Source organism: Poecilia mexicana, unplaced genomic scaffold, assembly GCF_051168715.1.
Source record: "Poecilia mexicana isolate PSO_F unplaced genomic scaffold, ASM5116871v1 scaffold_11, whole genome shotgun sequence".
Lineage (NCBI taxonomy): Eukaryota > Metazoa > Chordata > Actinopteri > Cyprinodontiformes > Poeciliidae > Poecilia > Poecilia mexicana.
This window is the reverse complement of record NW_028263380.1, coordinates 2,110,407-2,122,263: the sequence shown is the minus strand read 5'-3', so window position 1 is coordinate 2,122,263 and position 11,857 is coordinate 2,110,407. Positions and strand designations below refer to the sequence as shown.

Here is an 11,857-nt window from a genome sequence, read left to right as displayed (position 1 = left end):
ATTGTTGCTCTAGATGGAATGTTACAACTTTGCGCATTAACTCATAACACTCAAAATCAGCCATGCTTATTCGCATCAGGTTTTTTTTTCCAACACATTTTAATTTTCCACTTTTCTGTCATCACATCCTTGCCTCATTGATTTTTGGTTGAGAGGCAGACGCTGCTCCGCCATGCAGCTCGGCTGAGTGAGTGTTACTAAGGTGTCACTTAAGGAGCTTGTCAAGTGTGTACATTTTAAACCAGAACGGCATAAAGAACGTTTTCAATCCCACACCAGGGTCTGTTTAGACTGTATTATTTTGCCATTCTGGGATCTCGCGCCATCTTTGTTTCTGTATCAACTGAATCAACATAAGGATGACCAGCGGCGCTCTCTTCTGGTGGACGTTATTACTTAATCCAATGGAACTCATTTTGCTCAAATAAACATTAATCAACAATTAATCCTGAGTCAAGTAGAAACTTACCAGGAGCCAGAAAACATCTGTGACTGTTGGAAGCTTCGTAACAGTGGAACCAGTCTGGTGGGAAATGTCTTTTAAATTTATGTTCAAATCGGCTGCTGGGGTGGAGGAAGGTGGAGGAACCCAGGGTGTGGGTGAGGGGTTGGTTCTGACTGCTTTGCTCATCCCACCTGTCAGATTAATTTAGTTCAGTCTGAGACCAACTTTAAACAGTCTGCAGCCTGATTACACCGCATCATTAGCAAAGACCTGTTTTGAGGACAATAAGTAAATCCTGAAAGAATAAGCTAATTCACTTCCAGTTCAAAGAGCTGGACTGCCCTTTATTTAACTCAGAGGGAGCCTCTATCGATTCCTCCATTTACTACAGAGTGAAGTTGCAGCCAGGTTTTGGATAGAGTGAACTAAAAATCAGCTGCTGTTATTTAGAGGAGAGGGGAGGTGGAGAGGATGAGCAGGTATGAGACAGCTGCATCAGTCAGCTGGCTGCAGGAGAGCAGTCTGAGGAGGAAAACCAGAGCATGAGTCCCTCCATCATGTCAGAATGCACATGCCTTAATGTTGAAGTAGAAGTCCTTCTCCTTCAGTCGCACAAAGTTTCACTGGAGAGTTGAACACATTTGTGTCTCATTATTCCTCTATCTGTCCCTCCTGCCTGTCAGTTTGTTAGGAGATCAGTCTCCCTCTCCACTGGGCTCACTCTGCTCAGCGCGCTTTTACTGAGGCCTGGGAAAACATTACAGGCTCTTGCATAATCCATGAAAAGTAAACCACACCTCTGACAGAGGGGCCAACACTATCAGATTCCAGAGTACACACTGCCACCTCCTGGCCAGCTGAGGTACAGCTTAGGTCCAGTCTGTGGGAGGGATGGAAAAATAAATCTTAGACTTCACTCCAAATATTGAACCCAGCAGGACCTCCTTGTTGCAACAGGATGACCCCAGCGCCACCAGGTGAAAGATTTTAGAACTGTTTTATATATTATTGTAAAGCCTGATTCCTCCAGAAGTCAGACATTCACATCACTTCACAGTACTTCATTTTGTCAGCTGTAACAGTTGGAAAGACTTTTGATATTTGTTGCTAAAAAAAAACAAATAAAAAAAGCTGAATTTTGTATTGAAAAATTAATGTTGAAAATTATTCTGATGGTAAATCAGATCCCTTGTGTGTTTTACTATGAATAACCCTAATGATTAGACTGGTAAAAATCTCTTTTGATCATATAGTAGACATTAACTTGTTACACAGAAGTCTCCAGGCTGACCGTGTGTGTGTGTGTGTTTGTGTGTGTATCAGATCGCCAGGATCTGGAGGAACCCTCCAAGGTGGATCAGCTCCAGGAGCCACTGCTGGAGGCTCTGAAGATCTACGTGAGGAAGCGCCGACCCAGCAAGCCACACATGTTCCCCAAAACCCTGATGAAGATCACGGACCTGCGCAGCATCAGCGCTAAAGGTAGGAAGGCCATCGACATCTGATGGACGGTGAGAGGATCAGGCCTAGAAATGCAGCAGAGATGGTTAGGAGTCCAGTAACAGTCTGTAGAGGTAGACATGTTTGGATTCACATCTAACTGTATGAGCTCAAATTTAATGCACCAATCAGTCAAGTTTATTTGCGTAGCACGTTTCATCAACAAGGCAGTTCAAAGTGTTTTACATCATGAAAACATAAAAACATCATAAATGTATCAAATAGTCAACAATTGTGAAAACCAGTAACAGACACTACATTTTGTCAAGGAAATGTTCTTCAGGTGACAGAAGACCGACTTTGTAACTGTCTTCATGTGTCTCTGAAGGTTCAGGTCAGAGTGATAAACTCTGACCTGAGAGATTAGATTTCAGTCTGACCGCTAGTTTTTATCTGTAAAACTGAAGCTGAGTGTTGACTCTATCGTTCCTCTTTAGGTTCAAAGATAATAACTTCAGTTTTCTTTCTGTTCATCTGGAGAAAGTTATGACACATCCACACATTTATCTGTTCTAATATGGTAGCTAATCTTATTTTCTGTTTTAACCCGAGCCAGTGGGAGCATATAGATATTAATAGGGGTCCTAGGATTGAACCTTGGGGTATCTCACATGTGACTTCTGTTAACTTCAATGAGACATTTTCTGTTGAAACAAAGAAATCTCTGTTCTTTATGTAAGACTCAAACCAGCTGAGTTCTGGACCGGAGAGTCCGGCCCAACTCTCCAGTGGTTCCAGTAATATGTCATGGTCAATACTGAGGTCCAACAGAACCACCACTGTGGTCCTTCCACAGTTTGTGTTTATGCAATGCAACAACAATGAAGTTCAGCCACTAAACTGTAAACTCCGTTTAGCTGAACTGGTGTTTAAAGTTTTAAAGTGGTCTTGTTCTGCTTGCTGTCCTCCAGGAGCCGAGCGAGTCATCTCTCTGAAGATGGAGATTCCAGGTTCCATGCCCCCTCTCATCCAGGAGATGCTGGAAAACTCAGAGGGTCAGGACGGTCAGATCAGCAGCAGCAGCAGCAGCAGCACGTCCACTGAGGCCGGGGCCAGTCCCAGCACCAAGGACAACGAGTCGCCAGAGTCCTCGGACCCCGACGAGGCCACGCCCCCTCCGCCCAGCACCGAGCCCTAGGAGGCACCAGGTGTCTCTTTAACTCGTTCAGACATTCCTTTGCACAAAAAGATCAGCCAACAAGGAGCTGACCCTCTATAACCTCTTTATTCCTTCTCTTTTGCTTGGTGTAACATTAACTTTAAATCCTTCTATTTTTCTCTCCAATTTACTCAAAAAATTTTTCTCCTCTAAAAGAAAACAACACAGAGGCCTCAAAGGATGAGTGCTCTGCATTTGGCTGTGAGTGGAGCTGTAGTTTGGGGTCAGGACTCAGGAGGAGGGCCCTTGGGGGCCTCCCCAAACACCACAGATGATACTCCTCAGGTCTCCTGTGTAAATTCGTATCTGCATGACGGGAGTTTGATAACGATTTCTCTCTCTGTGTTTCTCCGTCATCTCTGTCCATCAGTCGTACTGCTGGCATACACACACTGTACATACCATGGTATGGTCAGGCCTCTGTTTGTAGGATGAGTTTTGTGGTGCTTGTCCCATCGTGTTGATTATTTTCAAAGTTTAAAGCAGAACTAATTTTAAGTTCTTTAAAAAAAAATATCTAGAATGTTAATGCACATAGATATGACTGAAGTCAGACATTTTCCATCTGTTTGTATATTTAAAACTGCTCTTTAGTGTTACGTGACGTGTTGTTCATGGATGAGTGTGCATCCATACCTGCAGAATGCAGCGCTTCCCTCCATACCTGCAGCTGAGTCGGTTCAGCTGTTTCTTCAGGGAGGGAAGCAAACAGCAGAGGCTTTGATACACACTCATCAGACCGGCCGGGTCAGACCTGAGCGAGTAGATTCACACACACACAGACACACACACTGAGGCTGTCTGCCCAGTAAAACAACCTAGACAAGAGGCTAAAACTGTCTGTCAGCTTAATCAAAATCTGACACAATTCTTGCACTTTATGTTTTGTTACTGACTTCACAAAAAACCAAAATCTATTTTTTTGTAAAGTTTTGACCTGTTGAAAAAGGCTGCTAACGATTCCAAGCTCTCTTTGAGAACTATAATAGGAACAGAAATGTTTTGCTAGCGCAGCAGCAGAGGCACTTGTCTTTAGCATTAGGAAAATGCAATGAAGGCAGCTTGCATGGTTAGCATTAGAAATGAAGCCCTCTATGTGTTCCATTGGAACTCAGACATTAACTTTCTGAAATCCTACAAATATTCCCAGACCCAACATGTTCCTTGACAATGACAGCACAGGCTGGAAGAGAAAGAGGACAGTCTTTGTTCAGCCTTCCTGTTATCTGCTGAAAGTCTTGCTCTGTCTTAGATCCTAGTAAAACTGCAGACTTCATCCTACTAGAGCTGCATCGATTGCAGTTATCTATAAAAATCCTCACCTCCCGATTCCGATTTTGACCGATACCAATATTTTTGTCTGAAGAGTCACTAAATATAGAGACAAAGTTTCTAAGTTGTCAACAGTGGGGCGAGTATTGCTAACCGCTAACATGCAGATGTGACCCCTTTGGCTGACAGTAGCTCATCAGATTGCCAGTCATCTGATTTATGGAGCAGACTGTTTATTAGTTCACTTCTAGTCACTACATCTCTGCCTGGAGAGCGCTGTTTCATGTTTATGCAGCTTCATACAACTCTTCTGACTTAATCTGAAACTAACTGACAATGTTTGAGTCTTCTCCAAGTAGAAACATCCACACCACGCAGAGTACGGATGGATTTCTAACAGGCTGACCACAGTCGATCAATCTGAAGATCATCTGGTTCTGGTTACCAGCTGATGATTCTCTGGGATAAAACCTTTCATATCAGGGCTGAATGATTCAATTACGTTCACCTGGAAGGATTCGGCTATCTCAACTGTAAAAATCAGATAACTTCTTTGTATTATTGCAAAACAAACAAATCAGGTGAGATTTAGGACTATTCCTAATCTAGGTCATTGTTCCAGCCAGATGCAACCCAAAACTCTGGTCTGCCTTCATAGTAAATGTTTCTGTCTCAGTGATCAAACTGTTTTTTTTTTCCTTCCATTCTGACATCAGCCTGCAGCTGGTTTATATTTCCCAGAATGAAGTCGGCCTAATGAGTGTGTATCTGCTGCTGTCGACGGCGCCGGAGCTCTGCTGTGGCCTTATGAACAGAGCTCTGCATCTCACCTTCCTCCTCCCTCATAAAGTGTCTTGTTTGAACCAGTGAAACACGGGAGCAATGCAATCCTTAAACACACTAAACACCGGAACACCGGGCCTCCTGGGTCCGGATGATTGTAGCTAACACAGAAAGCACACACTGGGGTGGGATCGGTAGCTCCACTCCAAATGTTTGCCTTGCTCTTCTGACCTGACTGTGTAAGCTTTACCTAACGATGCAAAATGAGATTCCAGATGACCTCTGACCCCTCCAGACAGCCAACTGAGCAAACGCTTCCTTCGGGAGGCGAATCCAACTGAGCTGGTATGGAGGCGTTAGGAGGTTCCTCTGAAACTAAAACATGATCCTGGAGAGCTGCCTTTCTCCACAGCCAAGGTCACATGTGAAGCTGAACCATAAGAGAAAAGACACTGTTATGACCTCCTGAGGGACCCAGACCCTCCACTGCCTCAGGGCCCATCAGCTCCGATGTGGTAATCCATATTTCAGCACAGATGATATTTTTTAATGCATTAACTGAAAGCAATACCTTTTCATTTTGAAAAGAGTCATATTCACTTCTTTGTTGACAGTAAAGTGACTGAATCTCGTTTTAAAGTCTGTTTTGCTGAAGGAAAAAAAAATTAAGCAGAATTTCCACTGAAGAACTAAAAGGAAAACATCGGCTTCGCTGCAAAATATTAACAAGAAAGAAACTTGCACACTACCACGTCTCACCTGGTTACAGTTAAAGGAGTGGATTGGATTTTGGGAAGTGGGGTTATGTTGAGAGATTGTGGATAGTAATTATCTCACCTGAAGTTGATGATTATATTAGCGCCTTCGCTTCAGTGAAGTAGAGCTTCATTTTAGAGCTAAACAGAGTCAAGTCTGATCCAAAACACTAGGAGATAAGTGCCTTCAATCAACTCCAATCTCTAAATGTGACAGCGGTGCTTAAAAGGAATTTCATTTACCACTTAGAATAGAACAGACTTTATTGATCCTAAAAAGGGAAATTGCTTATTTGTTTACAAGCTACTCCATCCAAAGTGTTAAATATTACACTTTATATGCTGATGGTTATACAGATATGACCATAAGCATCTGAAGTGTAATAGTGTGATTTCATAATATCACACTTTTTTACCAGTATGTAAAATACTGGTAAAAAAAAATACCACAGTTTCATAGTGATAAAAATTTAAACCAGAAAAGCAATAATAACTCCTCTTGTTGCTTAATCAATCTATGACACTGAACACAGTGGAGCTCCAGTATTGGTGGGGATTAAGGACCACGACCGCCCCATCTGAACATTAACTGTTTATCATAATAAACAGTTAATGTTCATTACTGTTACCTCATAAACCAAATATACCTCAATATAGCACTATATTGGAAACCGTCTTAGCACTACAGCAGAAGCTAACTTTCACCGTCTTCCTAATCTTCGCTCTTAGGGGTTCAGTCAACCAGTGCCAGGAAAATAAATGGCGCTCCTGGATTGGTTGCTTTGTAAACTCCAGTCAATAGTGTGTTAAGTAGCATTTCGCAAAGGTATTTTATTTTGACTATTTAAGATCATAACCTCTACAAAAAAGTCTGTGAATAGGCAAATTTTCCACAAATGATTACAAATTATGTTCTACAGAAAAATGTACAAATAGGGGTCTTGTATTAATGTTATCTATAACACAGATTTTTTTGTTTTTTATTTTGACACATAAACAAGCAAACAAACGTCTGTAGCTCTGTCCCCTACACTGGAAAACCACAATATCTTACCCAGTATTTTTGCCACGATTCTAGACTGAATATTTAAAACTCAGTAGACAAAATGAACTTACCAGTAACTTTTCAGCAAGGTAGCTTATAATATTAATATTAACGAAGAACATTTTCATCAATATTAAGAAATTATTGATTTGAACCAAGCTCTTATATCCTCCCTATTGTTTTCCTATTGTTACAAAGTGAACATCACACAGTGATGTTAGCCGGCTAACTAGCCAGGCTATCTGCTGTAGCAGTGGAAGCTAGCCCACAGGCTCTTTAAAGCAGCAGTGTATTTAAAATAGTGGCGGTCAGTGCTTCTTTTTTAGTTGCCTCATGATGATTGTCTGTATTTTGTGAAACTGGATGTACTTCCAAATAGTTTGTTTACTTTGTTGTAAGAAAAATCATAGCAGCCTTTACCCAGCCAGCTAATCATCAATGGATGGAGGAGGGAAACATCTGGCCATTTTCTCCTGCCTCTACTTAGCTAAAAGCTTTAGCTAGCATCTGTAATCATTACAATGAAGAGACTAAAAGCTTTTTTCTATTTGCTGGTCAGAACCTCTACAGAACCCCACTTCAGAAGATCTGAGCTAATCCTTTAACTTTGTCTGCTTCAGTTTTAGTCCTGGGTGATGGTATACTCTTGAATTTTATGACAGTTATTTAAATACGAATATGATTTCAAATTCCAAATTGAACTATGGAAGTGTTTTTTCACTGTTCTCCTATACATCCGCCTGTGCTGATTCATTCTTGTATTTGATGGGAAGCAGCAAAGCGAGTCGACTCTAAGGCAGCGACAGGTTCTGGGTCTCCAAGGCGCATAACAAACATCCATCTGCATTCCATCCATCCCGGCTCAGAAATACATATCATAAGGGAAGCTAGAGCAGTTTCAGCTTTTTGATTCTTTTTTTTTCTTCTTTTTTTTTTTGCTTGTTTGAATGTGAATAATAGCACGGAGTGTCAGAAGAATGATATGCAGTGTTAAGGAGTACTTACACTTATGTCTTTGAAACAGAGGGAATTCTCTCTCTCTTTTTTTTTCTCTCTCTCTCCTGGTGAGAGATGAAGGGAGAGGTGCTGGTTTTTGTGTTTGGCTAGTTTTTATCTTCTGTAAGCTGGTAAACTTTCACAGCTGAAGAATGTCCACAGCTGCCCCTGAAGCTTCAAGCGGCCCTGAGGCATTGGGACTGATCGCCGCTTCCTTTAGGACTCAACTCCACCGTCTGGATTCCTCGTTCTGTTCTGCTGAATGTCGTACTGCCGTAACTGTAAGACTCTACTATCTTGCTCACTGCAGAGATGTTATATAAATGCTCTGTGCTTTGCATTCCAATTGGCAGCTCTGTGGGAAAAGACGCTCACTCGTCCTTGGAAACACAAACTCACTGAAGAAAAGGAAGCAACTGGAACATGGTGAGCTTATCTGAAGGCAGGTGCGACATGAATGGGACAAATGGACCAACACTCAGTACCACTGATATGTTCTGTTTGTGGCACAGTTGCCTCAGGATGTCAATCGGCTGTCGTCAAACAATCAACCCAATCAGCTGGCAGCTGTTTGATCAGAGGGTTACCTTCTGCAGGACGTGGCCGATGTGTGGCTATCAGCAGAGTTCATATCAGACATCTCCTCCACACACAGTCACTTTATCTTCCCCTCAGTAGATGATTGTTCAAACTTTTAAGTTTTGAGGCTGGCTGGTCACAAAAACCACAGAATATCATTAAAATAATCATTTATTTCAGTAACTGAATTTAAAGTAATGGAAGATTGTATTACATTCATTACACATACATTCCCTAGTGTGTGTTTCTGTTCATTTTGATGATGAAAACCCAAAATCCAGTTTTCAGAACTAGAATATTACACAAGACCAATAAAAAGTAGGCTTTTAATGTGAAATGGAATAGCCTACACCATGATGTGTGGTGTAGGCTGATAGCTGTCCACCTTATGGAGGGTGTTGGCTGTCACCAGGAGGGTCAGGAGCTGGCTGTTCACAAGAGGAAGGAAAAAAACATGGCAGAAGTACACAAAATGGTGCTCAAGTAAAATGAATGACTGCAGCTTTGAAAGGATTGTGAAACAAAAAACGTTGAAGAGTTTGAAGTGCAGCAGGAGTCAGAGCCTTAAAGGCACCACACATAGAAACATCCAGTACATGGACTACAACTCCCACATTCCTGGTGTTAAAGTGTTCCTGAGCCTGCATGTTCTAGTTCTCTCCCTGGTGGTGGTAACAACCTTGTCAGCAAGTCAATGTTCCTCTTAGGCCTCTAACGAGCCATTATTTGATCCAGGTGCGTTAAACCAGGGAGAGAACTAAAACATGCAGGATGCCGGCCCTCCAGGACCCACTTTGGACACCCCTGCAGTAGAAGTATCTGATGGTAAAAAGAACTGGGCTGTTGCTCGGTGGTCCAGTGTCTAGTTAGCTGAAAGTAAAATCTGCTTTTCATTTGGAGGTCCAGGTCAGAGTCAGTGACGGTTTGCATATCCATGTCATCTATCTGGTTCTGATCCACTGGGCTTGATCAGGTCAAAGAGCAGCCCTCTAGGTTTCCCTCTGCCTACAAGCTATATAGAGATGCTGATTTTTCAGCAGGATCTGGTACCGACTGCCGAAAGTACCAGTACCTGCTTTAGTGACTATATATTAGCAGCAAACGGGCCCGGACTGAATGCCATGGTGTGTCTGTAGGGGATGAGAGACACCAGAACCAACAGTACCAAACAGAACAAACAGAACACTTCAGCAGAACCACTGGATCGTCTCCTCCATGATACAATGCACTGATGCAGTAATTTAGGAGCCCAGACTGGATCTGGATTAGAAAGTCTTTTTTATTGGTCTGATGTAATTATCATACCTTTTTTTTTTTTTTGCTGCCGTCATGAAAATGAATAGAAATCAACTTGGAATCCATCCTTATGTGTGTTTTATCTATGTGGGTGAATGTATATTCTTTTCAGCTCAGTGAAAAGCTTAATCTCTAATACAAATTAAATGTTTTAAATCCAACTAATTTGTTTGTGTAATGGAACTGAAACAATGAAATAAACCATCTTTTTAATGGATATTCTATTGTCTTGAGGTGAACTTGCATAGAATCACTGCATCCTGCCATCAGTGGGCTGTTCCTGCTGCTGCCAGTCATGATGCTGCCACTGCCTGGGAGGCTCAGAGGGGCTCCACCTCACTACAGGAATGACCAGCAAACACATCACTGACCAGAAGGTGTCATATACATTACATAGATCCTGGAAACATTAACTCAATGTTTCCAGGACCTGTAGGCTGTCAAGTCTGTCACTGAGCAGCGTCTTACCGGCAGGTCAGATAACCCTGTGAGCCACATGTCGGCCTCGCCCTGCACAGGAGCCAGTGGTCCTGACTCTGAGCTTGAGTATCAGTCTATAAAGCAGCACTGTGTAACTTGTAGAAACAATATGTTTTTCACATATTTGTTAAAACTGTCTCTATGTCGGGAAAATCAGCGACAAAATTGGAGCTCCTCTGTCTCCTGCCTGTGGTCCTACTGCCATCTACAGAAATACTGTCAGTAACAACCAATCAGAGCTGGGAGGCGTGTATTAGCGCTGTCAAGCACACTTATGTACATACCGCTAAATGTGCTATTGGTGGAGAAACAACTTACTGTTACAGGAAACCTATTTATATGCCACCATCAGTGGCTATGCTAACTAGCCTAGCATTCACATCAGGCTCAGCAGTAATGAGCAACGTATTTCAGTAGATGGCTGCAGTGCCACAGGATGGAGGCAGCCTTTGTATTTTATTATTTACAGATTATCTGTCTCATAATACCATTGTTTTAACAAGTAAAAAACATAAAAATAAAAACATATTGCTTGTAGCTGTTACATACTACAGCTTTAGCAGCAGCTCTGTGTTTGTCAGTCTTGAGGCTGTTCTTGATAAACATCCCAAAGTGTCTGCAGTCACTTTCTTCTGTTCAGATGTGGAGAACCTGCCCACCGTCATGCAAAGTCTCTACGACTGAGAAACATGAGCTCATATCTTCATGAACACGTGTTCCACAGGGAGCAGGGAGCCGTTAGCCCCGCCCCACCTTACAGGGTGACCCAACCAAGGCATGAGCTTCGACACGTTCTGCCCTACATATTAAATATTGTCTTTGTATATTAACATGCTTTTTATGTTCATGTACTGTTTAACTTTACCATGAACTGTCCTTGCAAAGTAATAAAATATATTTATTTTAAACTTCTTGTTTCTGAGTACTGCGACAGACTGGCAACCTGTCCAGGTGACCCCGCCTCTCACCCGTAACGTTAGCTGGAGATAGACACCAGCACCTCCTGACCCCACTGAGGGACAAGGATGTAAGAAAGTGGATGGATGTTTCTGAGTGTGGGAACACTCCAGGTGGGGTTTGGAGATGAGGAACATGATTGGATCTGCTGCTGTGTGTTTGCACACATGGAGAAAAATAAACATACAGAGGAAAAAAAAACATTTCAGAAAGGTTGTTGTACAAGAGTGGTGAGAAGAATGACTTAAGAGGTCATGTATAAAAATAAGCCCTGTTGGTAACACTTTATTTGAAGGGGGTTGAATAAGACTGACATAACACCTGTCATGAACATGAATAAGTCTTCATGAATATTTATGACTGTAGTCATAAAGCGTCATTCGGTAAATTATGACACTTTTAATACAAAGTTGACATTATTCAAAATGTCTTTGTTATGACAACTTGACATTAACCAAGAAATCATTACTGATATAAATTTGTTATAAAAGTATTACTGATTGCACTTTAAAAATTAGGTAACTTTATGTTATTAAAGGTAAAGTTTAAACAGTAATGATTTCCTGGTTAATGTCAAGTTGTCATAACAA

At 41.8% G+C, this 11,857-nt stretch overlaps 1 protein-coding gene across 1 annotated transcript in view; it reads left to right on the top strand.

Annotated features, from left to right (window-relative positions):
• The window catches only part of LOC106933716 (retinoic acid receptor beta), an 86,907-nt gene extending 75,689 nt beyond the window's left edge, over positions 1-11,218 (top strand). The window contains exons 7-8 of the mRNA XM_088010059.1: positions 1,769-1,927; positions 2,857-11,218. Coding sequence (XP_087866185.1) covers positions 1,769-1,927; positions 2,857-3,083 — 386 coding nt within the window. The 3' untranslated portion in view covers positions 3,084-11,218. The remainder of the gene's footprint in view (positions 1-1,768; positions 1,928-2,856) is intronic.
• Positions 11,219-11,857: the final 639 nt, after the last annotated feature.